The 26,583-nt window shown below is 51.4% G+C and overlaps 1 protein-coding gene across 2 annotated transcripts in view; it reads right to left on the bottom strand.

The window, feature by feature from the left end:
* Positions 1 to 4,263: 4,263 nt before the first annotated feature.
* The window catches only part of ATP10A (ATPase phospholipid transporting 10A (putative)), a 111,811-nt gene continuing 89,491 nt past the window's right edge, over positions 4,264 to 26,583 (bottom strand). The window contains exons 11-21 of one of the 2 annotated variants that reach the window (XM_019753226.3): positions 24,430 to 24,533; positions 24,159 to 24,285; positions 20,642 to 20,826; positions 17,116 to 17,443; positions 14,560 to 14,636; positions 11,352 to 11,477; positions 7,780 to 7,980; positions 6,382 to 6,462; positions 6,199 to 6,303; positions 5,581 to 5,768; positions 4,264 to 5,440 (exon numbers count right to left, since the gene is read on the bottom strand). In XM_019753226.3, coding sequence (XP_019608785.3) covers positions 4,879 to 5,440; positions 5,581 to 5,768; positions 6,199 to 6,303; positions 6,382 to 6,462; positions 7,780 to 7,980; positions 11,352 to 11,477; positions 14,560 to 14,636; positions 17,116 to 17,443; positions 20,642 to 20,826; positions 24,159 to 24,285; positions 24,430 to 24,533 — 2,084 coding nt within the window. In that variant the 3' untranslated portion in view covers positions 4,264 to 4,878. The remainder of the gene's footprint in view (positions 5,441 to 5,580; positions 5,769 to 6,198; positions 6,304 to 6,381; positions 6,463 to 7,779; positions 7,981 to 11,351; positions 11,478 to 14,559; positions 14,637 to 17,115; positions 17,444 to 20,641; positions 20,827 to 24,158; positions 24,286 to 24,429; positions 24,534 to 26,583) is intronic. The other variant, XM_074317770.2, reaches the window with a different exon arrangement.

Genomic DNA, 26,583 nt, shown 5'->3' with positions numbered 1-26,583 from the left:
CCTTTTCCACTCGGCGGAATGTAACTTTACTTTTTTTTTTTAAAATAATGTATGTTATCTTCAGCAGTATGATTGCATGGTTGGCTCCCAGGGTACGATTCAATAAGAAGAGACCAAAAAAGGACGTTTTGGGTAATCTCTAAAAACATTGGTATTTTCAAGAAACACCCCACACGGGGTGTTTAGTGTATCTGCTTATAAACGCTAATCAAATCGCTGGTTAAAGCTGAGATTTCAACACCAGGGAGCTGGTGGTATCTGTGCCTGTATTTCTTTAAAAAGGTGAAAACCTGAGGAGCATCTCTGTGCTCCCTGGTGTGGCATGGTGCCGACTTCCAAAATCAAGTATCAAAATGATGTTTGTTAATTATGAAAATTATCCTCAATTAACTGTGAGAAATACTGTCTCCTCTATCAGATAATGTTTCTATCCCTCTCTCCATCTGTCTCCCTCTCTCTCCATCTCTCTCTGTCACTCTTTTTCCTGGGATTTTTGAGAAGAAAATTTCCACCCACTTCTCAGTGGGAAGGGGGGAGGAGGGAGAAACTAATAACAAGCAAGTAAAAAGTGGACCAGATAACGTCACAAGGTGACAACTGTTGCAGATGAAATGAAGTGTGTGTGTGGCAGGCAGAGGATTTCTGCTTTGGGATCTGGGAAACCACTTGGCAGAAGCTGGGTGCCCCACTGGAGCTGTCCTGAGATGGCCTGAAAATCCCAGCCTGGACCTCAGGCATGCAGACCCCCAGACCAGGGTGGAAGCCCTTTCTTCTGAGAGGAGTGCGTACTAAAAATAGGAGAGCAGCCTTCCTCTGGATCGCCATGGCCCAATGTTTCCACTTCTGTGGCCACAACTCACTGCAGAGATCAGAGATTTATGGCCATCTGGTTCCAACAAGTTAGAGCTGCTGACTCAGAGTGGACCCGCTTGGTGTCATGCTTATTTTATGAGCAGATAAACCCTCAGACCATCCAAAAATGAAGGAGAGTTCTTCTGAACTGTCTCATCTTCTTATGTTTTGAAAATATTTTCATCTAAAATCGTATTCTCCAAGGTGCTCATGACTATTTAAAATTATTGTGGTAAAATACAAGTAGCATAAAACTTATCATCTTGGAGCAGCCGGATGGCTCAGTTGGTTAGAGCGTGAGCTCTCAACAACAAGGTTGCCGATTCAATCCCCGCATGGGATGGTGGGCTGCGCCCCCTGCAACTAAGATTGAAAATGGCGACTGGACTTGGAGCGGGGCTGTGCCCTCTGAAAGACACTTTTCCCCAATATTCCCCAACAACAACAAAAAACTTAAAAAAACAAAACAAAAGAAAGACAACCAAAAAACACCACTTTTCTTAACCCTTTTGAGGGAAGTTTAGTGGCACTAAGTACATTGCTGTGTGACCATCACCACCCTCCACCCATCCACAGAACTTTTTCATCATCCTGAGCTAAAAATCTGTACCTATTAACATATAACCGTTCTCCAGCAGGGGGCGCTGGCATCGCCTTCGCCTAAGAGACCAGTTACGTGGATGCCACCATGCTAGCTCAGGCTTGACCAATCGAGTGCCGGAACCTCCTTCTCCAAGGCTGACTGATCTTCGACTGTGTCTTGTCCATTCATCAGTTGATGGATGCTTGAGTTGCTTCCACGTTTTGACTATTGTGGATAATGCTGCTGTGAGCGTGGCGGTGCAAATATCTCTTCAAGTTCCTATTTTCAGTCCTTTGGGTCTATACCCAGAAGTGGAATTGCTGGAACATACATTAATTCTGTTTAACTTTTGAGGAGGATCCACCTTACTGTTTTCCATTTTCCGCAGTGGGTGTAGCATTTTACACGCCCACCAGCAGTGCCCAGTGTTCCAGGTTCTCCATATCCTCGCTGGTGCTTACTTCTCTTTTTTGGATAATAGCCTTCTTAGTGGGTGGGAAATGGTATCTCATTGTGGTTTTTTGTTGTTTTTTTTTAAGATTTTATTGGGGAAGGGGAACAGGACTTTATTGGGGAATAGGATGTACTTCCAGGACTTTTTTTCCAAGTCAAGTTGTTGTCCTTTCAGTCTTAGTTGTGGAGGGCGCAGCTCAGCTCCAGGTCCAGTTGCCGTTGCTAGTTGCAGGGGGTGCAGCCCACCCTCCCTTGCGGGAGTCGAACCGGCAACCTTGTGGTTGAGGGGACGTTCTCCAACCAACTGAGCCATCTGGGAGCTCAGTGGCAGCTCAGCTCAAGGTGCCGTGTTCAATCTTAGTTGCAGGGGGCAGAGCCCACCATCCCTTGCGGGACTCAAGGAATTGAACTGGCAGCCTTGTGGTTGAGAGCCCACTGGCCCATGTGGGAATCGAACTGGCAGCCTTCAGCGTTAGGAGCATGGAGCTCCAACCGCCTGAGCCACTGGGCTGGCCCCTCATCGTGGTTTTGATTAGTGATGTTAGGCATGCCTTGACTATTGGTATAAAACTTTAACAGAGCTCTCCTAGGTTATACTCAGCTTTGGTGTCTAGGTGGAGGCTACGGGGGAACCATGGTGTCATGCAGGGTCTCTGGTCCTGCTCCCCGCACAAGAATGCAGGACATGGTGAGACCAAAAGGGAACACCCACAGAGCCATGGACAGGGGAGTCATACCGCCATATTCTCGCTGGCGGCTGGGTTGGAGACACAGGAAGCAGGAGCCACACGATCCGCAATCCACCGTCCGCTTCTCTGCCAACCAACCAACCCCACTAGCTAGCTGCAACCCACACTTGCTAGTTTAGTCATAGCAGTTATATCAATGGCTAATGGCTAACCGGTAACAGCTGATGGTCAACTAATCACAGCTGACGGCCGTCTACTACCCAAGCCAGCACCTTTCCACATGAGGCCGAGAGCCTGGAAACTGCTCTCTGGGACTCTCTCCCCACACATGGTGTTTGGGAGGGAGAAGGGCTCCCTGGGGCAGGACCAGAGGCAGCTGAGTTTTTTTTTTTTTTAGAATACATATACACAGTGGTACCTCAATTTTTTTAATGTAGTCCATTCCTGAAGACCGTTCAAGTTCTGAAACGTTCGAAAACCAAGGCACAGTTTCCCCATAGAAAGTAATGCAAAATGGATTAATCCATTCCAGAGCTTTAAAATCAACCCCTAAAACTGCAAATTTAGCATGAATTTTACTATCTAATGATACCATAGATCCATAAAATTTACAGCCTTCGTAAACTGAAATGTTCGTCAATGGAGACGTTCGAAAACTAAGGTACCACTATATATATATCCCCCCCCTTCTTCCGCCTTCCCCCCACCTACTCCGGTTCAAGCCATTGTTTCTCAGTCTAGTTGTGTAGGACTCAGCTCCCTGGCCCATGCTGGTATTATGAGCCATGCGCTCATGGCAGCACACAGCAGCCCAGCTCCAGGGAGAGTCGTTCACAATCTTAGCTGTAGAGGGCGCAGTTCACTGGCTCATGTGGGAATCCAACCTGTGACCTCGGCATTAGGAGCACAGCGCTCCAACCACCTGAGCCACCGGCAGGCCTGACAGCTGAGTTTTGTGCAGAGGGATGACAGATCTAAGAACTACCCTACAGTCATCGCCCCCAACACAGACACGTGCAGGAACGCATGCTCAGTCACACCCCATACATCACAGTTGTGGGGGTCGGGGGAGACGACAAAAGCAAGGTCCACAGGGAGTCACCACTGAACAGATCACACAGGCCCATACCCAGGACCCCACTGGTGGTTCTGAGGTTATTTAGGGTGGGCCTTCTGCCCCAGCAGTCAGCCAAGGGAAGGAACGTGTGATCTGGTTCCAACACAGAGGGTGGGACGGGCGGCCACAGGCACCCGCAGTGGGGAGCACAGCCTGCTCCCCCACATCCTAGGCTGAGCAGAGCAGGTGACAATTGCTGGCAACATGTACAGAGGGCTCTGAACAGGAAGCAGTATATCATTGCCTTGGATTTTTATCATTTTTCCTCCTTTCTCTGTTTAGAGGGACAGAAACAATGACTCATAAGACAAATGCCTAAAAATACACTTTAAAAGCCTGGCCTCTTGGCAGGAAGGGTCTGGTGGGTGTTGATGGCCTGGTGCAAGGAACTGTGGTGTATGTAACCCAGTGTCACAACGTGCAGCCTGCATGTCACCCAGCTGTTTCCTGCATGGTGTCTGAAAGTACTCGCCAAGAGGAAGTGCCCCCTCGGTGCTCGGTACTCAGAACATGTTCGTCGGATCACATATTAACAGTTTTACACAACAGTGGCAACGGGACACGCTCTCTTTGCAGAGTGAAGTTTGTTTATTGCTTGTTATGATTTTGACAGTCAAGACCCTACATAGGGACAGCAATTCCTACAAGGTGATCTTTACAAAATGCCTGCGTAGAATTGAACATTACGGTGAACTTCACATGTGTGTTCTTGGGGTGAAGTGGGGCCCCGCCCTCCCACACAGTGGGAATTGGGAGACAGACGGTGGGGGGCTGTGTGCTCGCCCCCCGCCACCTACCCTCTCCACCAGGGGTTCACTGCACTCACACACATTTACACGTGGGGGCAGCAAAGGTCACCATGTTGAAGAAAACCAGCCATACAGCATTTTCTTATAAAATGAGATGAAAAAATAAATCTAAACACACTTTTCAAGTGTCACTCTTCTTTAAACTTTTATATACATTAAAGCTCCAATTTTCTTTTTCAATATACTCTACTTAGAACTGTTAAAAAATAAACTTTCTTTTTTGGTACCTTTTGTTTCCTGTGTGATCCTTGGAAACATATAAAATACATCTCACTAGAACTCTTCTGTGCAAATAATAAACATAAATAACGTTAACATCTATGTTATAAAAAAGGCCGTTCCCAGGGCCATCAGCAGCAGTCCTGAAAGATGCTGCTAGAAGTAGTCCATGGCCTGCTTGCTGAGGCCACACAGGTCCCGGTCCGGCTGTGGGGGGTGGGGCAAGAACTCGCCATCCTGCTTGTCCACCTGTAAACTACTTCGGGAGAAGTGCAGGACACTGCCCAGCCCACTGACCAGCGACAGGGAGGAAACCCAGCTGAGAGAGCTGAAGCTGGGCAGGCCGAAGATGGACGAGAGGGGGGCTGGCCTGCTGGGCTGTGTCCTAGAGTCCCCAGGATACCTCTCCAGAGCAGCGGAGGACCCTGGGGCCTCCCTCAGAGGCACGCTCACGTCCACCACGCTGGGCTCCCCGCTGGCCTCTCGGGAACAGGCTGGCTGCTGCCGGCGCCAGGATGCCTGCCACGTGCAGTCCTGGGAGTGGGTCCTGGAGGCGCTGACGCTTCTGGGCTCTGATGGGTCATTTCTCGCTTCCCCCAGGTGGGGTCCCTGAGTCTCTTTGGGAGCGCTGAATTTCTTGGGGGACCTCTTGGCCAACTGGCGTCCCCGCTGAAGTGGGGTGGGGAAAAGGCTCCCCTGCAGAGCTCTGAAAAGCAATCTGGAAAAAGCACATAAAACAGTCAGCTACTGCCGTGGGTGCAACGTGGAGCTTTCTGAGACGGGCACAGGGCAAAAACACTGCAATGAACTGCTCTCAGAGGTCACTTAGGACTTGGGGACACCGTCCCTGATACCCACCTGGGCAGCAGTGCAGCAACGGGCGCTAGGAGACAAGTCAAGTAGAACACGGGGTCACCCATTAATGTGTGCATCGTCCAATAAGGGTTGGATGGAGGGTAACACGTGGCACAGGAAGCATTGTAAATAAAAGCCACAGTGAAAAATAAAAGGACACTGAAGCCACAAGCCATCCAGTTGAGCCAGGTCTGAGGGGGAAAGAGAAAGAAAGGGCTATTATTGGTCATCTGGAAGCGCCTGTAACGTTCTAAGGGCTTGGTGAAAATGGGTCTTTGGCACGGGTGGCAGGTGGGGGCTTGGGGAAGCCTCGGGAAGCTGCGGACCAGCCTGGACACAGGTGGGGAGATGGACATCAGGGGTGTGAGGGAAAGGAGGGCGATAGGGCAGCATGTGGTGTGTGGGGGAGGGTGGGGAGGAGCCAAGGGCTGCCCGCAAGTGTGAGGTGTGGCCTGTGGCAGCAGCTCCACCTGGGGCTCCAGGGCACCTGGCCGCTGTGCAGCATCCCAGCGCGCCGGCCTTGCAGTCCCCTGTTTGCGCAAAACCTAGATCTCATGGGTCTGCATGGGAATGTGGGGCCCACAGCCTGAGCACCGTCTGGATCATGCTCACAGCTCTTACCCAGGTCTTGGTCTCAACGCCCAGGTGCAGCAGGAAGGTGAGCAGCGCGATGGTGGTGATGGGGGTCCCCCAGGTAAACACGTCTGTGTCGGAGTCGTGGTAGGCCTGAAAGACAGCAGTGTCCGGTGTCTGGGGGTCGCTGGAGGAAGCGGGCGGCAACGACTGTGCCAGCTGCCAACTCACCAGGTAAGGAATGAAAAAGCAAACCAGGCTCTGGAAGGCAGCGTCGGCCATGTTCACCCAGAAGGTACGGGGCCGGTATTCCTGAGACACAAGCACGCGGTTAGAGGGAGGTGCTCCCTCCCAACTCCCAGGAAGCCACGGGGCCATCAGCGCCCACATCAGGCACCGCAGGGCCACGTGCTAACTCAGGACCCTGGGAGCGGTGAGCAGACACCACACACGCGCCTGCAGAGGCACGGTGCCAACAAGACTGGCTACAGTGGTTCCAGGTCAGCATGAGCACATCGTCCCCAGCGAGGGAAGGGCATCTGACATTCAGGGCATCCCTTGCCCCCCCACCGAGTTCTTCTGCTCCTGCTTTCTCTGGGTTTTACCTGCCTTTGTGGGTGGGTTCCCTAGAACGTTTCTTAAAAGTGAGCCTTTTAAAATTCAGTCATGAATTTTAAAATGTGCCCAAATGTTAAAATCGAAAAGCTGGATACCAAGGTCAACGACGGCCTTGCTACGGCTCACGGAGCCTCCAGTATCTGGGTGACGACACCTGGACTTGACCATGTGCGTCCCTGAGCAGCTGGCCCTGCAGTGGCCACTCGGACGGCAGAGTGGATAGAAGGAGCATTTACTGAGAGCTTGAAGGAGCTGGCCTGTCGGTTCACTAACCGTAGGACAAACTGCCTGCGTCTTGTTCCCAGGAGATGAGGTTGGGGACAGGTGACAGGTGACAGGGACACCTGCCTGCCTCGGTGGGAACCCAACGAATGTCAACAGAGGTGAACAGGGGAAGTCAGCTGGTGAGCCAACAGACTCTGATCCGAGACGGAGATCCACTCCCTTTGCACAGATGACCACGAGATGCCCCCAGGTTTACCTGAGTGGCTGGCTGGCAGTAGCTGGCAATTAGCATGCCAATCCATGTGGCGTGTTTACACGTATTTACATCTGTTTGGATTCACTTGTCTTTTCAGTTTCCCTGTGGTTTTATCGTCTCATTAAATCCCATTCAAAATAAAGCACTTTTGGGGGGGTTTGTTTTAGAAGACTCTCTGCTCTGGCAGCAGCTATCCCAGTGACCCTTAGAGCACAAGTGGCCTTTCCCCGGGCTTCCACAGCCTTAGTGTGGACAGTTTCCACTTCACTATACTGGTTTTTAATCCTCCTTTTTAGCTTTATTGAGTGTAATTGCTACACAACACGACACACATTTACCTGTACACACCTTGATGGGTGTGGACAGGTGCGTACGAGTCACCTCACTCCAGAGCACAGTCAGGTAGACAGAATTCACTGTGTCCTCCCAAGGGGCAATGTCTAGAACTTTAAGGCTTTGTCCCAGGGTGTCCGCTTACAGGGAGGCCTGGGGACTCGCACTTTCCAGAAGGTGAATGGGGGGGGGCCCACCTCCATGTTCTGGCCACTCCTGTAGAGCTGAGGCTCGGTCAGCAGCACATCTGCTGGCACGTTCTTATCCAGCACCCCAGTCACGAGCTGGGGAAGCGATGAGAAGAGCAGGTTAAAGAAGATCAGGTACCACTGGTCAATCATGGCGGACGCAGAGAAGCCACAGTAAAACTGGAACCAGAACAGGAGGCCCACAAACATCTGAAAGCAAGAACGGAAGCGTGGGCACGAGGGGCTCCCTGCCGGCCTTGCAGGTTCTCGTCCAAGGGGTCTGAGGCTTTGGCCGAGTTTGACTGTAAGGACTGAATTTATAGGCAGCGATCTCCTCCAAACACAGTCCACCCTGCTGCCCCTCGTCCCTCCTTCCCCCACCCCCTTCCCCTGGGCCCTCCTGGGCCCCTTGAGCATGAAGGAGCCCCAGGGGTGCCCACAATTCCCAGGGACGGCCCTTAGAGGGATGAGGTCTTGTGCCTGAAGAGCCACAGATCATTCATGGAAAACAAAATAAAGGTCCGGCTGGGTCTGGGGTTGATCATATTTCAAGAGGACCGGCTGGGTCACCCTTGGCTCCTTCCCCAACACCCAGCACCCCTTCCCTGTGACCCTCAACCAAACCTACCTCTGCTACATCCCACATCCTGCCTCCCTGGTTAGTTACATACCCTTTGGATGAGGAACGGTGGGCAACTACTGACTCCCACACAAGCATGGTGGCAGGGTCGCTGCCTTGGCTGAGCCCTGGCACCCGCTGGGCACTGGGCCAGCGAGTGAGCCACAGGCATTACTGCTGGTCCTTACAGCTACCCCTGCTTTGCCGCACAGGAAAGGGAGGACCAGGGTCTTGGGCGGCCTCCTCAAGCCCATGCTCAGTGGGAGAAGGGGTTGGGTGGGTGGATGTCTTCCCACTATTACACCATCATGGAACACCACTGGCCTGAGTGCACTTGTGTGGGGGACACAGGCGTTTAGCGACTGCAAAGCGTTCTTACCCGTACTAACTGCAGCTCGGCACAGGTCACGTAACCCCCTCTGCTCAGGGTCCTTGCCCGTGCCGGGCACACGAGTGGTACCTGCCATGTGAGGCTGAACGAGCTGGTGCATTTCGGCGCTCACCCGTGCTTTTGGTTGTGCTGTTAGCAGCACACCATTTCCTTTGTGTCCGGCTCACGCAGGGCCAGTGTGCTGCCCCATTTAGAGAAAAGCAAATTGGGGCCCAAGATGTTAAATGCCCCGACTACGTTCATTGTGTGAGTAATGAACACATGTTCAGCCCCTCGTGGGGCCTGGCCTGGAGGGCGTGGACAGTCCCAAGAGGGAATCGTGGAAGAACACCATCTGGGGGGCACCACAGGTGACGGCCTGGGCGTTGGTCTGGAGCTGTCACTGTCCACCATTACGACCTGACACAGTCACTGAGCATCCCTGACCTCCAGTCTCTTGCCCTGAAAATGGTTTGTTCAGAAGATCAGAAAAACTGCTGGCCTGTACTGATGAACCTGTGATGACACAGCCTCCAGGTCCTGTTTCAATCTACGACTCACTGCAGCATCCCCCTTCCACACTGAAGTGGGACAAACGTGGACTCTCCATGCAGTGTCCTTCTCACCCACCAGCTCAGCCTAATGAATCATCAGTGAGCAAGTGGAGTCAAGAGAGAGAGGAGGAAAAGTATGTAGACAATTGAGATTTTTTTTTCCCTGTAGTACCACAAAGCCTTCTTCCAAACCACAGTTGCTATGGAAACTTTTCTTCTCTGCTCTTTATTGGGAAGGCAGGCCAACTTATTCCTAAAACTAATGAATGTCTCACTCTGGGAGGCACACTGATTATCCTGGAGCTTCTCAAGTACATTAAGTGCTGTTAACAGGCCCTGCGTCTTACTCTGAACAAAAACAGATGCCCCTTCTTCCCGTCCTTGTCCCCTCTGTGAGGACAGATTCGCTGTGCCCATTCTAGGTGGCCACTGTGGCTCTCTTTTGCAACTGAAATGTTGAATGCCTGAGAATTTTCACTAGGAATTCCAGACAGCAGAACTCAATGTCCATGTTTTGATTTGCTTTCAGATAAAGAAACAAAATCCCTAGGGGGCAAGTAACTTGCTCAAGATGGCACAGTGAACACCTTTATCCAAAGCACCTTCGGGAGCTAGGATCCTTAATGTCTGTGGCCGTGTGCCAGGCCTCAGTGCTGACGATGCAAGGCGGGATGGGAAGGGAGCGTGACAAGGCCAGAGGTGGCATGGCACAGCCTCCCTTGGGCAGACTCGTAGTAGAACCTAATCTGAGTTAGTTTCCAGGACCCGACCTATCGAATCAGACATACCCTGACTAGTCCTGAGTGTCTGTGTTCATTTGCTAGAAGACACTTCTTAAACCATGTGAGAGTGAAGGGGCAGGAGCAGAAGGGACAAGAAAGGTAGGTCTGAGCCTCCAGAAGAAACAATCAGGAACGTGAACAAGAGGTGTACTGACGGCAGCTTAGAGTTACATGGAGATTTTAAAATGGAGTTTGAAAAACAAAGTAAAATAAAAAACGTATCTTTTTTTTTTTCCTTTGCAGAAGGCTATAGGATGACCTTGACATTGGAGCATAGTAGCCAACATGGCAGGTCCATGGGACGACCTAGATGATCACGTACCTCAGAGTTTATTTTGTCTCCTGTCTGCACATCCGACCACAAGCTAGCAGAGGCTGGATGACAAGGAGCAACCTGGGAACTAACTCCTCAACAGAACGTCCAGCCCTCACGTAGAAGCAGGGCGGGTTTGGACATGGCCGTGGCACCCGTCTGAGGGCTACGGACAAACACACCAGTCTGCCAGGGGCTCAGCAAATAGGAACGAAGCCAAATGTTAGGACAACACGTACCAGATCGGGACCCGGGATCCGAGCCCTGGAGAGACAGATGGGCGTGACCTAACTGGAGGGTCTGCTGCGGAGTGAGCTGGCCCGACGCGGTGCCTCTGCCCGCACAAGAGATGGTGTGGCAGGACCGTGCTGGTGGCCCCTCCTGTGTGGGTGCATCTCGACAGAGGCCGTTCAAACCCAGCATCAGCGTGGGACTAACTCCTCTAATTCTGGTTCTAAGACCAACAGTCACTCTCCTGCTTGTCATGTGGTTTCTGTCCACTCTAGAGAAAGCACGGGTCATAGGGCTGCTGTGTGTGGCACTGCAGCTGCCACTCCTGAGAAGCACACCAACAGTGGTTAGGAGCCTGGGAACTGGCCGGCTGGACTGGGGTTGCATGTGGTCTTGACCGCTTGAGCTAACTAGCTGTGTGACCATGTGCAAACCAATGGACTTCAGGGTTACCTCACTTCTCATGGTAAGGCTCTAAGTGGACATTCCACCTGTTTCCAGAACCTTCTCCCCTAGAGGTGCCCTGAGGAACCTTCATGTGCCCTGAATTAAGCTTCTGAGCTGACAGGATGCTCGGCCAGGCCTGGCAGAAGTTCACATGGGCCGAGGACGGAACCAATAAGAGGCTGGGGGGCTGGGGACGGCCCATGGCCATATTCAGGTCTCTGAATGTCACATTGGCCTTTTGACACTGGCGGCATCCAACACCTACTGTGTTTTTGTAGAAGAAGTAGAGCACCATGTTGGCAAGGCGGGAGTAACACCAATGTCCATGGACAATCAGCAGTTTCTCCAGGTACCGGAATCGGGGCAACGCAAAGTCGCTGGCCATCACTGCCTTGGAAGGGAGAGAATGTCGTTATTTGGTGACCCCTCCTTCTGCCTCACGTCTGTCTCATCCCCCCAGACACAAGGCAAAGCACGGATGGAGAAACCCAGCTCCGAACACAACATGTGTGTGATGGCCAAGGCTTATCTGGCCCTTGTTCCCTCACTACTTCCTTCCATTGAACAAAAATTCAGTCTCAGAAGCACTCAAGTGCAGGGGTCTCATTTTATGGGACTCATTTGAGATTCCAAATACATGTAACTGTTGGATTTTAGTTTTTGCCTTTTCTCTCCCACGCTTTAACAAGTCAAAAATAAAATATGGACGCTCGTGCAGTCAGTCTCCCTCCTATTCTCCACCCTCTGAGGCTTCATTCATCTAAATCACATTAGGATCTCAAGCCAACAGTGAACAAAGCTGCCCCATTTGCATGCATGACACACAGTCGGCCGTCCTGGGAGGGGCGTTTGGGTCCTTCTCCTCAGAGTGTGAAGTAAGACCAGGTCCCCGGCTCGGCTGGCCTCCATGGAACCCCGTCCCAGGACGGCCACTGCAGGACACTGGACATCACCAGGAGGGAGTGGGGATGGCAGGAGTCCTCCATGGACAGGAAAGACAGCTGGGGACAGACGTTCCCTTCACTTCTTTGAGCCTCGTGCTCACTGGGCCAGGCAAACGCCATCAAAGTGACATTTTTCGTGCCCAGAATAACTTGGAACCCACCCTATAATGAACTTCTCTATACGGAAAAAAATAAATCCAAGAAAATGTCAGGAAAAGATAGATTCCTATCTGTCTGCTTATCTTTAGAGGGGTATTCCACACACAAATGTAAGTTGCCTTTCAAAATTTAATTGATTTACCTATTTTCAAATAACAGCTGGAAAAGGTCACGAATGGTATTGTCCCTTCGGTGCAATAGAATCATGTCATCCATCGTACATGACAGGGAAGTCTGAAACCTCAGAACGCCTGCTTTCTGGACCACAGGTTAAGGATTTCGAAGCACACACTGCCTCTCTACCTCTTCCAGTCAACATACAGGGGTTTGAGGGCTTTGTATTCTCCAACCCCTCCTTCATTTATTCCACTATCCATCCTCTAAAAATCATTTATTAAACCCTCTCATTGCTAGGCACAGACATGGAGACACACACCATCAGCCAGCTCTCTGTCCTCAACACAGTTCGTCTAAAAACTCAGTCAAAGGGACAACCGTGGAGGGGGCCGACCCGGTGGCTCAGGCAGTTAGATCTCCGTGCTCCTAACTCCGAAGGCTGCCAGTTTGATTCCCACATGGGCCAGGGGGCTCTCAACCACAAGATTTCTGGTTCAACTCCTCAACTCCCACAAGGGATGGTGGGTTGCGCCCCCTGCAACTAACAATGGCAACTGGACCTGGAGCTGAAGTGCACCCTCCACAACTAGGACTGAAAGGACAACAACTTGACTTGGAAAAGTCCTGGAAGTACACACTGCTCCCCAATAAAGTCCTGTTCCCCTTCCCCAATTAAAAAAAAAAAAAAAAAGGTACAACTGTGGAGAGAAGTTGATGAGGGGCCTGGGAGGCCACCCCCTGGCCTGTCCCTGAAGCAGCCCTGCCTGGAGACCCGCAGGTAAGCAACCCCCGCCCGAGGCCCTGCCTACCTGGCCAGCTCTCCGCCTCTCATGCCTCCCACCTCCAAATCTCAGCCCAGACACACTGCTTGGCCCTCTGTCGCGGTGGCTTCCTAAATGCTCCCAGCTAGGTGACACCATAGACACTTGTGTGTCCCTTTCTCAGCACTTACTGAAATTACGACTCTTCGTGGCCATTTAAGATACGTATCTGTCTTCCTGGCTTTTCTGGACATTCCACGAGTGCCAGGATAGTAGCTGCTCTCATCATAGTGGACCAGGCGACCCCACAAAGACCCAGCCTCTCAGAGATGCAGACTGTCCTGTGCCCCCTCTAGACCCCCACCTGGCACAGCCTTCACACCTGGGCTGCTGAGGAGCTGCACATACCTCATGCAGCCTCAGTGACTCAGCTCAGATCCCTGGGGTCCCGCCACCACGGCCTCCTACACAGCCCGCCTCCCAAAGGGCTCAGCACGGTGTCCCTTCGCTTACTGGACTGACTAGAATGCACACAGGGAAATACCTCCTGGGTGACCTGGGCACGTAGGACAGTACGGAAGGCAGCAGGCCTTACCCCCACTTTCCACATAAACAAGTGTCACTTTAAGGCCGATGCGGCCAGCAGCATCCTCCCAAGACGCTACGCCCACGCAGAGCGGAGTCACACGTGCCCTCTGGCTGGGCGAGCCCAGCATCTCTCACACGGTCCAAATCAGAGGTCCCTCCAGCTCCCGCCTGAGGAAGTGAGCAGTGGTGACAGCTCACTCCCCTCCCAGGCACATCCTCAGCCTTGGTGGCTGTCATACCAAATGGATTGCCCGGGTGCCTCTGTCTGCATACGGGGTTGTCAGGTGCTGCGCTGGTCAGCGTTTCACTCTAGGAAAGGGGTGTAATGGAGGCAACGCTAAAAGAGGCAGAAAGAATTAACTCTTTTGTCCCTGAAGTCTCCACCCCATTAAAAAAGGTTGTGATTCAAAGTGACTCAAATGTAGGAAATTGCTATAGTAACAACATCCAAAAAGAGTACATTTTTAATTAACTCATTTGTTCAACATCTGGATCACACGTCGAGAACCAACACGGTGACAAATGAAAAGGGCAGAGATTTCCATGTGCGTCAAGATGGCTGAGTTCTGTTTTTACAGAGACACCCAGTTTCAACAGCAGTTTTGCAAAAATGGTACCACTCGTGTTCAGGAACAGTAAAAAAAAATGCCTCCCAAAGACAAGGTGCAAAGCCAGAGAGAAGGCGATGACTCACCTTGAGTTTCTGGTCTGCTTCCTTCACAAAATAGGCACAGGCAGACATAGTTACCGCACAGGCTCCGCCACGTGGTCGCCTCCCACCTCCTCTTCTGCTGTGTGCTCAGCAGGTGAGTACCAGCTGCCCCAAAGGCCAGCCCTTAGCTCAGCTGGACAGAGCCCGCGGGAAGGCTTGACTGAGCCACCTGGTCACCTGGTGGGTCTTTACCTGCATGCCCTCCTGGCCTGAGATCCCCACGCCCACATCTGCCACCTGGATCATGCTGACGTCATTGGCTCCATCCCCTAGAAACAGCACAGCAGGAAGAAGCATTTGAGTTGAGGTGCAGAGTCATGTCGGCCTGATGGATCATCATGGGTTCCCCGGCAGACTGGGCCTGGGAAAGGGTCATGGGGCAGAGTGAGGAAAGGCAGTGCAGAGCCCGCTCTGGGAGAACTGAGCTAAGCAGTCAGGACAAACGTGGGCTGAGAAGTCTCAGAAAGCAGGCAGCATGGTCACCTTCTTAGTTAACGCACTTGACATAAGTGGCTTAGACACTGAGGGCGTGCTTAACACGGTGTCTGGCACAATGAAAGGCGCTCCATCACCTTCGCCATGGAGCGTCTTTTATGGAAGGACGCCAGGCTTTTCCCACGTTCAGCCTACCCGATTCAGACTCACGTGGGAGGTTTTCTAAAGAAGGAGGGTAAACTCTGCCCAACAAACGGCAGAGTTCATTTCGCACGCCTGCTCGCGAGCCCATCAGCCCCTGTGCTCCCCTGGGGGCCCTCTAAGGGTACGATTATGGACACGTCACTTTATTCAGTCAAGCTGCTGACAGAAAATATTTAGCCACCCAGGGCACAGGTCAGAGCTCGCAGTACCTTTGAGGAAAGGCAAGCAGAGAATTTGTCACTGTCACTCAGTGATGGTGACCATTCTTGAACAGGGCAGCAGAAGGACCCACATCATGGAGTGACAGGTTTCAAACATGCCAAGCGTGCAGATATACAAAGTCAGACTGACGTTATTGGACATCTCTCTCTTGCCATTTTTCTGGTCTTTCCTGGTCTGGCCCAACGTCGGAGATCAGTCAATATTTGTTGAATTGAAATTCTGTGAAGCAGTAATACTCTTTGCAGCTTTGCCCAGAATGTCCCATTTAAAATGAGATAGGGTGGGTAACAGCATTCTCTCTTATTAATCGTGGGACGCCCAGGGCTAGGTCTCACCAAAGCTTTAACTCACAGTCAAAGAAATGAGCTAGAGTCCTCATGGGTCACTACTTTCCTTTTAGATACTCTATTTTTTTTCTTTTCTTTCTGACCAGTCAGGTCTTTACCTCCATTTTCTTAAATGAATACCACACACCAATGACTCAGGGGTTGAGCCAGGCATCCACCGGGCTGCGAAAATGCGTTTTGTTATCCATGTCTTACACCAGCCTTAGGGGGGCGGGGGGGACGGACAATGTCCTCATGTTCCCACCGAGGACAGGAGCTCAGAGGACCAAGGTTAGAGGTGAGGGTGCAGACCCAGGCTGCACACGCTTCAGCCCCTGCCTCCAGCGCTTACTCAGGGAGATCTGAAGCCCACTCCAGGCACACGGGGAAAAGCTGGTCCTGGGACGGCCTCCCTCAGGAGGGGCCCACCCCCGGAGGAGCTGCCTGTCTTCCCTCAGCCTGGTCCAGAGGCCACAGCTGAGTGTGTGCTTACTGCTCAGGTCTGCGCCCATCGCCTCCCCCTCCCTCGCCGCCAGCGGTTCCCACAGCTGTCTCCATGACAACAGTGCTCAGGCCACCCCACCTCAGACCCAGCTCTACACTGGCCACAACTCTGTCCTGATGACATGCCCCAAGGGACAGGGGGGCAATCGCCATGTCAACAAGGACGGGCTGTCACGGACCTTTTGCAGAAAATACTGTAATTGTTACTGATTGGTGAGGATGCTTTATTTCAGAGCCAATGCTCTCCGAGGTGTGGATTCTATATGCAGGAAGACCAAACTGGTACCGGCAGTTTTGGGATCACCTTTCCCTGGTGGCCTGCTGTCTTGCAAGGCGCTCACCAGCAGGTGGCGCTGCTGAGTCCCTGACCAAGACTGGAGTGGTACCTACACTAGATGTGGGCGGGGCCGTGGGGGTGGGGTCGGGGGAAACCCAGAAGGCTTTCCAGGCTGACCCTCTGCAAAGACCAACCAGCAGTAGATGCACAGTGCTGAGGGAAATTATGTAAAATTTAGCAACTATTCATATTTTAGGATGAATTTAGTTAGTTAGGTGCTCGTTTTGGAACAATCAGCAAAGTTCAGCTGACAAGAGGCAATGGGCATTCTGATCACCGCCAAGTCTCTGGGCCCTCTTGCATTCTGAAGCCTTGGACCCCGGGCAGTGCAGAGACCAGAGGCCCCTGCAAAGACCCTCCTCTGTAAGTGGCCTGGCTCATGCTGAGCGTGCAGGGGCGTCTGTGGTGGCTGACGGCCCGGGGCCGGCAGATGGTTCATCTGCCACCTCCCAGGAAACAGCGTAAGCTCTGCCTTCTAAAACCACCATCTTACTGACCTCCTGATATGTGGCTCTAACTGTTGCCACTTTATTTGGTGGCTTTCAAATCTAACATTATGTATAGAACAGGCTGCCTGCTTTCCTGCATTGGGTGTGGTTTTATAAACAGAAAAAAGAGTGAGGAAGCATTTTTCCCACCTTACAGTGTGGCAGGAGGCCACCAGAGGGAGCAGACACATGACAGGGGCTGCTCAGGCTCCTGGCCGGCCGGCACTCTTACCGATGGCCAGGGTCATGGCCTTGAGCTTGCTTCTGACCAGCTTCACCACCACGCTCTTCTGGAGGGGCGTTGAGCGACAGCAAAGCACCGAGCGGCACTGCTTGGCGAGGAAGAGAAATTTGTCCTCCAGATTCTTCTCCAGGGCGTAGGCCAGACTTCTGCCATCAATTACAAGGCTCAGGCAGGGGCCGGAGGTGGCGGGCTCAGGGGGCGGGCAGAGAGGGGAGAACCCCACACGGGTGTCGCCAGTGGTCTTCTCTGGGGCGCTGTGGGGGCCCCTGGACTGCACGTAGTGTAGGCACTGGTCCAGCAGGGCAGCGCACGCCTCCTAAAATAGACAGGAGAGGTGGGGGCCGCTCAGTGGGCCACATGTTCCCCAGCACACGCGGGTCTGACAGTGTCCGGAACACCAGGCACGGGCTCTGCCCAGGCCGCCCTCCTAGAACGGGGTTAACTGAAGAGCACGCCTTTGCACAGAGAAGGGAAGGAGCTGGTCTAGCGTGTATATGCATTTTCACTTTACTGCATGGAGGTTGGAATGGAACGTCTTCACCTTAAGAGGCCTGGCCGTGTTCAGGCTGGACTACCGTCAGGTTAGGCTGAAGGGGTCCTGCATGCTTTTCTCCAGGGTTCTCTGATCCCCTTCCTCAGCCCTCTTGCTTCCTAGTAGGGACAGACAGTAGGGCACACGGCTCTTTGAAGCCTGTGTTGTGATTTTCCCTGAAGAAATGTAATTCTCCGAGCTCCTCCTATGTTCTCCAGCTGACCAGGAAAATGCAGTTGAACAAAAAGGCACGGTCACTGAGGCTTTTAACTGGCAATGCCCTTCCAAAACTGTATATGAATTCCAGAGACAGCAGGAAGACGGACAGGGAGCCCGCAGGGTCAGGGGACAGATGCAAAGCAGGGTCGACTTTCCAGGAACAAACATGCTCCAGGGAACTCACGTGGCTCCTGGTCCCCACGGCCAGTCAGCCCACTGGCTCAGTGACCAGTTTCCTGCCTACACCATGGAAATCCAGTTGTGTTCAACATTCACTGACTGGGGACCTTTTATATTTAGAAAAGTGAGTGAGACTAGAGAAAAAGAGACCAAGGAGACACAGATATTGGCCTTGGGGAGAAAGGCAGGTAGCCAGACACCAACAACATGCAAACTCATGACCAGTGAGTCACACAGCAGGATTTGCAGAAGTGTTAGTAGATACGGAGAGGGAGGATGGGGTTGGCAGTAACGGGAGCTCATGGGAGCAAGAGCGTGAGCTCCCTGGTTCCAGCACAAAGCACTGACAGGTAGGATGGGGCAGCTACACGCCACCTGTCTCCTGGCCTGAATGCAGCCACGGCACCTGGACAGAAGTCATCAGGCAGCTATCTGAAGACTCTGGCAGTAAGAGCAGCTGTCGGCCTGGGGAAAGACAGTGTTCTGAGTGCACTGAACGGGTGCTGAGCTTTCTGTTTTCACTTGGGCAGCCCTGCTCTGGCCAAGGCATCATAGAGCATGAGGAGTATTTCAGAGGATGTAGCTAAGACACTCCAATGTAAGGGGGAAAGATAAAGGGACAGAGGGAGTGGTAAGATTTCTTCATTCCACCTGAAGTGGAAAAATACTGATTCTAGGTAGACTGTGACAACTGAAGTGTGCATATCGTAATCGTTAGAAAAAAACACTAAGAAAGCTAAGTAAAGTGATGTCAAAACACAACAACTTAAAATGGAATGCTAAAAAATGTTCACTATTACTGACTTTATTCCCTATATTGTACTTTACATCCCCATGACTATTTCGTAACCAGCAATTTGTACCTCTTAATCCCCTCCCCCTTCATTCATCCCCCCAATTCTCCTCCCATTTGGCAAACACTCAGAAAAAAAATAAACAAATAAATGAATATGTTCAAATAATCCAAAAGAAAGTAAGAAAGGGAAGAGAGCAACCAAAAACGGAGAATAATAAGAAAACAAAAAACGGTAGACTTGAATCCAAACATGCTGATAATTACACTAAATGTAAATGATCTAAGAATAGCAATTAAAAGGGACGGTAAGAATGTATCAACACATGACCTATGTACCCCGAATACTCTCATTTCAAATGTAATGTGATAGGTAGATTAAAAACTGAAGCATGGGAAAAGACATACCATGCAAACACAAAAACAACAGGAGTGGCTATGTTGAACCAGAGAATAAACATTTCAGGCTTTGCTGTTGTTCGGTCTTTGTCACAACTATTCAACACCACCACTAAAGCATGAAAATAGCCAAAGATTGTATATAAAATGAGCATGGCTGTGTTTAAATAAAATTTTACTTATAGAAATAGGTGATGGGTTGGATTCAGCCTTTGGGCCATTGTTTTCTGACCCCTATTTGGTAAGAATTGAATCATGCCACCTACCAGTGGGATCCAATTAATCAACCAGCCAACAACATAGCAGAACACACAACACACTCTGTTCAGGTGAATATGAACATTCACCAAGACAGACCATGTGAGAAAGAAATCACCACATTAAAAAAAATTAAAATCATAAAAAGTATATTTTATGACCATAATGGAATTAAAATAGAAACCAATAACAAATGGACAACAGAAAAATCTCCAAACACTTGGAAATTAAAACACTACCAATTTTAAGATTTATTAAAAAAAAAAAAAAACATAGGAGAGCATGGAATTGGTGAAGTGACAGATACATAGATCAATGGAACAGAATAGAAAGTCTAGAAACAGACCCACACAAATGTGACCAATCAATTTTCAATGAAGGGTAAAGACAATTCAGTGAAAAAAAGATAAGACTTTCAACAAATGGATCAATTGGACAGCTATTAATACATGTAGAAAAATGAAGTTTGACCTAAACTTCCACATTACACAAAATTCTACACAAAATGGATTATGTATAAAGGTGAGACACTAAACAAGGGAACTTGGAGGCGAAACAGGAGAAATCGTCATGGCTAGGCACCCTTGGACGTGATGCCCAGAGTATGATCCACGAAAGAAAAAGTGGATGACCTGGACCTCGTCATCCAGCTTGAGCTGCTTCGAGTGGGAGCCAGTCGAGGAATCAGAGCCCAGGACAGAGTGTCCTGAGTGAGATCGCCCTGCACACTCGGTGATTTAAACAGAGAAGTGGCTGGAGGTAACCCTCCGTGCCCACTGGGTGCCCTGAGGACGTCAGTGCACAGGGACTCATGCCGTCCCCACGTGACCTCAGGAAGCAGTGCCTGGACACTACTGACACTATGTGACAGGGAAAAGCAGCACGAACTCTGCATTCATAAAGCCCAGATGTGCGCTCCTTTGCAATGAAGAAATCCCAGCAAACCCCAGTTTCCAAGGCAATGACAAGCACACACTAAGTGCTAGAAACAGCGCAGGTGCAGACAGAGACAGTGGCAATGGCTGGTCTCACAGCAGCTGCCAGCAGGGAAAGCTCCCGGGCACCTCCCCACCGTGGGCGCCGCTGGCGTGAGGCTGCCCCGGCGGAGCAGGGTCTCGCCGGAATGCACCCACCTGGGACTCGGCATTCAGGGTAATGATTTCCTCGTCGTGGTCCAGCAGTTTGCAGGCATACGCAATGTTAATGGCCGTTTCTTGTTTGTCACCGGTGAGGACCCAAATCTGCAGGCCCGCCTGACGCAATTTGGCGATGGTTTCAGGGACTCCGTCCTGCAGGCGGTCTTCAATCCCGGTGGCACCTGGTCAAATGAGCAACAGCGAGGGTGAGCCCTGTCCTCGCTGCCCGCAGACTGTGACAGGCCAAGAAGCCACGGCCAAGGTGCGGGCGGGCCTGGAGACTGGGACCTGCTGGGGTGTGTCGGGGGGGCACACGCAGGGACGACAGCGCAGGAATGCCTGGGAGGCCCTGCCTGACCAGAGTCCTCGGTGCCTACAACCCAGCACCTCCAAGTCTAAAGCGCAGCAAACTTTGAACTTTACAGATGCTTGGAAGCAGGGCTCCCGGGAGTATGGGAGGAACGGGCCGTGTTCGAGGATGAACCATCCCACATCAGCTTCCGGTGAACGCATCCACCAGCAGCTGTCGAAACATTGCCCAGGCCTGTAATTTCTGGAAAACACCATCATCCTGAGTATACTGGCACCACAAACATGATGAATAAGAGGCAGGTTTTCCTGTGTGGGGCTCAGAAAACTGGGGAAAATCTACCCTCATGGGAGATGTGCTCCCCAGGTCTGCCTCTGCTTCTATTCCAGCTTCCTTCTAGAAGCAAAACGTTGGCTGAGGGAAGTCTGCCTGTCTCTTTTATGCCACACTGTTCCCTGTGCTGGGCCACCACTGAATGTCTATGTCCCCCTCACCCAAATTAACAGGCTGTAGCAACAACCCCCAGTGTGCTGGTGTCAAGAGTGGGGCCTTTGGGAGGACCTGGCATTGGAGTATTAGAACGAGGGTTGTTAGCGGGTCCAGGCCAGTCCCAGCATGATGCACTGTGCACCGAGGTCTGGCAGCTTCTAGTGTCACCAGAGGACTTTCAGATGACAGCTGGAGAAGCTGACAAGAATACTGGGGACAGTGAGCAGAACGCTGTCCTCTGAAGTTATGTTCTTGGCCAGAATATTATGGAAAAGGAAATTGCAAGAACGCAATGTAAATGGTGATCCATTCCTTGTGGTTCTCTGAGATTATTTAACGTGAGAACTTAAATGAAAAGCTGCAGGAAGGGGTACTTGGCTTTGCAATGTTAAAAATATAAACAGCTTACTTCTCATTTGTCACAGATGAATCTGAGGACTTGGAACCCAGCCCCCTTGGAAACAGCAGGGGTGGCTCCCCAGTGTCAGCTCAGGCCTGGTCATTTGAACCATAAACATCTCAGGGGGTTGGGATGGTGAGAGTTTAACAACTGGCTTGGGGGAGAAAGGCTGACTCGCTGCACTTGCCCATTTCTGTGCTGTAAACACTCCCCAGCCTTGGCTGATTTCAAGCTACCAACACAGCATCAAAAGGCTATTCAGAATTCCTGTACATTTACCAATAGGCTCTCACCGCCGGGCACACAGGCCATGCACCACCGGTGTCCACCGGGCCATCCAGGGGGCCCAGCTCGGAGCCACTCTAACACACCCCCAGGAAGAAGCATGTGACCTGATGACACAGAGCGTGCTGATGAGAATTCTGAGTGTAACAGCCAGGACACTGCCCTGACCCGAAGGAAAGCGCCAGCACAGGGATAAGTGTAAAACGCTGCTTTCCCACATTTACACAGTTGCCCAAGTAAAAATTACAGAATCCAAGCTTGAAAGCAATTCTTGTGAAGATCTAGGAAGGTGGGTCACCTCAAGTTCAGTATGAGACTAGGGGAGCTAAGGACTGTCCAAAACTTAGGATGTGTTAACAGAGATAGAGCAGGTGGGCTGAGGGAGGTGACGGATGCCCAGCCACCTGAGTGCACAGAAGAGGCCAACCAGATTGTAAGGGGCCCGAGACGCGCCATCACATTGCTGCTAAGTCCTGGACCCCTATGCCTGCATCTCGCTCAGCACCTTACTGCACCCCTCTTCTCACCCTCATCCTACGCCCCCAGCAGATGACGAAACTGGGATGCAGAAAACACTGGGCCACTAGCCCAGGCTCACATGGCCAGTGGGTGGCAGAGCCAGGACTGGACTCTGAAAGAAGGGAAGGAAGGCATGTCTGAAAGTACAGGTGGAGAAGGGACGGCTCGGGCACTCACAGCTGTGTCCTCAGACAGTTACGGTCCCATCCTGTGGGAAGGGGGAGAGATCCCGCTCTGCTCTGGATGGTGGGACCATGGCGCCTGGAAGAGGCTATCAGGAGGCCGATTTCACTCCATTCAGGCAGTTCAGAAACGTTGATGGGGAAGGGTGGGGAGAATGCCCCACGGTGGAGGGTCAGAGAAGCTGGTCAGGGGAACCAGCAAGATGCCTGTCTGTCCCACCGAGTAGCACATTCTACACGTGAACAGACCTAGTTCAGTAAATAAGAACCTGGCAGACTACAAAAAGCACAGCGGTTTTCCAGGTGTTCCATCTAATTCCCTCCCAGGGACCATGATCATGATGCCTGGGGGCTCTGGACCCTGGGCTGGGGCCGCGCATGGCTGCGATGACACCGTAGGCAAAACAGTATAAACCGCACGTGTGTCACTGACCTACAGACACAGAGAACAAATTGGAGGTGGCCAGAGGGGTGGGTGCAGGGGGTGTGTATGTGGTTAGTACTAGTAATTAGACATATTAGATACACATACACAGGTATATAGACACCCCAGACTCCTATGCCCAGAGAACAAGGCCAAATAAATTACAGCCTTTCTGTATTAAATGAAAGAGGAACTTCCACTTCATGCCCCAGGACTACCATCTGACCCCCAGCGGATGGGGTGTGTTACACAGCGTGCTCACAGCTGGCCCCTGGGGAGGACACACACAGCACACACAAAGGCTCATTTAACTTAACAATACTTTAAAAATATTAAGTCAATGAACTATTTTAATAGATTCAGTTAAATGTTAAAATAAATATCAAAGTAATAAATACTTCCACAAATACCGCTACCAACACAATAGCACACAGGCACATTTTAGTAAAACTGAGCCCATTTTCCATTCATCCAAACTGAATCTCTGAAACATTCTAAGCTTGTAAAATGCAGCCACTTCTGGGGCTCAACACAGTTTCTTTTCGTTTGTGTGTGTGTGCGTGGGGGGGGTAAGGTTGGGAGGGGGTAGCAGATCTTTTCAAGCATCAATTGTTGAGAAGCCTGGCTTCTCATCCCTATTTCTGGTGGGAAAGCAGAGTTTAAGGGGAGGCAAGGTGAAGTGCCTGACAGGGGATATGAGGAACCCAACAGAACCAGGCCATGGAGAGTCCATCCAATCAAGGACGTCCTCACCTGGGTGCGACGCTAGCCTCAGGCTGGCGGTTCCCTCACCTAGCCCAGCGCGAGCAGCACCACCACTGACTAGAACCAGGCCACCACCCCCTCCAAGGCCATGTCTGCAAACTGAACCCTGGTCCACGCAACACGCACTCGGAGCTAATTACCCAGCAAGTGCAGGTTCGTCTCCAGGCGAATGGCCGACTGAAAGAGGAGCTCCTCACGGTTGTCCACGGAGGACTCCGCTTCTAAGTGGCGTTGCAGCCAGCAGGCGTACTCCTCCTGACTGAGAACCTGCGCGGGACATACGGCTGAGGCGAGCAGGCGCAGAGCATTCAGGGTGCGTCCTGGTGCCCCCGCCCCCCCCCCCCACGTGGCGATGCACAGGTACGCAGGCGCTGAGCGCTCGGGGCGCGCCAGGGCAGAGCCCCCACTCACCCTCTTGGCAATGCACAAGGTACGCAGGCCTTCCACGGCGTACCTGTCCAGGTAGTGCTGCGTCTTGCTGCGGATTTTTTTTTGATGCCTCCCTCTGGCGTCATCTAGGTTGGAGTGGAAGCAGAAACGCGGATGAGTTAGACCGGCAGAGCTCAGTGGGATGCCCTGGAGCCAGTCTGGGAGCCTCGCGGACCTCTGCGTGATGTCCTCTTTGGAAATAATTCTGCACCAGCTGTTTACGCAGCTGAGAGCTCAGCGCTGTCCCGGATGCTGTAACTGGGAAGGAATTTCCACCCAGCTTACAGGCTAGCTTCCCATGGAAAACAGTGCTTTTTAAGGTCTCCAAAGTAGTCCGACTCAGAGACAAAATGGAATGGTGGTGGCCAGGGGCTCGGGGCCGGGGAGGAGGGGAGTTCAATGGGTACAAGGTTCAGTTCAGCAAGATGAAAAGTCCGGAGACCCGCTGCACAATGTTGGGAGCACACCTAACACTACTGAACGGTACACCTACAAATGGTTAGAGGATAACTTTGACGTGATGCAGTTTTTAACCACAATTAAAAACAACAACAACGAAGAAATGAACTGTTAGCCAGTAGGAGTTCTCCAAACATCCATCCTTGTCTGTTTCGCATGGATAAAAGACCAGCAGATTTGCTACTCACTAAGCAGCTGCAGAAGGCTGGCCACGAGCCTCACCCAGGTGGAATCCACCGCAAGGTGGCACCACCACATTCTTGGGTCAAGGAGATGAGGGGAAGGCAGAAGGCCTTCGTGTGTGCGTGATAAAAGCATGTGATAAGTGTGTTCCGGGCCAGTGAGGGAGAAGTGTCCTCACGGCTTCACCCTCGCTGGCTGCAACTGGAATGTTGTTGCAATTCATTCAGCAGGACTGTCACCAGCCTCCTTGCACTGTGATACATTCCGACAACCTCCAGTGAGGGAACCCGAAGACATCAGCGCCACTGGGTGTAGCCCAAGTCTGTCGCGCCACTTGCAAAGGGCACACACTTTTCATATAAACTCAAAGTAAAAGCGGTCATTAAAAAAAGAATCTCATCAAAATGTGTATTTTGGACTGTTCCTAATACCCCTGGTTGAAATAAGGAATTCATCCAGACAAAAACCTCACGGAGTGACCGACCTGGCATCCTTTGGTCCAGCCTCTTAAATAGAGGTACATATTCTCCCTATTTATGAAAAATCACACTTAATAGGCATTGTGGTTTCTATCCCTAGAACATCCCTCACATCTGTTTGTGTTGTCAGAATATAAGATGCCAAACACTGCACAGAACAGACTTTTACTAAAAATATGATCTGTTCATTATCTGAAATTTACATTTAACTGGACCTTCAATATATTCTGTTTGCGAAATCTGGCAATACTGCTGACTAGTGGCGAGGACTCCGGTCTGGGAAAGGCTGTGGACTCCCCAAATCGGCCCCATGACAGACTGGACCCAGAGAAAACCTCTTTTCCGTCCCAGGCCCTGGGTATTCCGCAGAGGAAACAGCGCCCTCAAGGGGCCCAAGATTGGTTCTTGGAGGCAAAAAAAATCTTTTTTTATGTATACTGCACAGATGTACACACAACACACGAACAGATACACAGCATATCTGTGGCATGAAAATGCCATGGGGGACAATTAGGAAAAACATCTAAAAATACTCCTTAAGGGGGCAACAATGAAAAAAAAAGTTTGGGAAATACTGGCCTCGATTGCTTTAGGAATTTAAATTTCCTGAAAAGAGGACACCCAAAGTCATTTGAATTTTGACTCCCCTTTACTCCCACCATTGTAATAACATCCTTGGAAGGTGAAGACACCAATTCCAGATTCTGATTGTTCTTTGAGCAAACGTGAGACTACCTGAGGGTTGTCCAGAGGGGGGAGTGGAAGGTCGCCAGAGGCGGAAGGAGCAGCGTGCAATCAATCCGCACGATACTGCCATCAACCACATTCATCAAAGCAAAGCTAAGGGAGGGACAGGAGGCTGGATGGGCCATGCTGGGCCCTGGCTGCGCTGGACACCAGCGCGGTCACACAGGCAGCCACGCAGAGGTATTTCTCTGCGGGGCCATCCGGCATCAGAGTCCAGGGACAGAGAGCACCCAGCCCTGAGGAGAGAGAAGCAGTGACCCGGTCATGT

The sequence above is a fragment of the Rhinolophus sinicus genome, chromosome 13, assembly GCF_057876585.1.
Source record: "Rhinolophus sinicus isolate RSI-liver-muscle chromosome 13, RSI-T2T, whole genome shotgun sequence".
Taxonomy (NCBI): domain Eukaryota; kingdom Metazoa; phylum Chordata; class Mammalia; order Chiroptera; family Rhinolophidae; genus Rhinolophus; species Rhinolophus sinicus.
The sequence above is the reverse complement of the archived record's forward strand: the minus strand, read 5'-3'. Positions and strand labels throughout refer to the sequence as shown.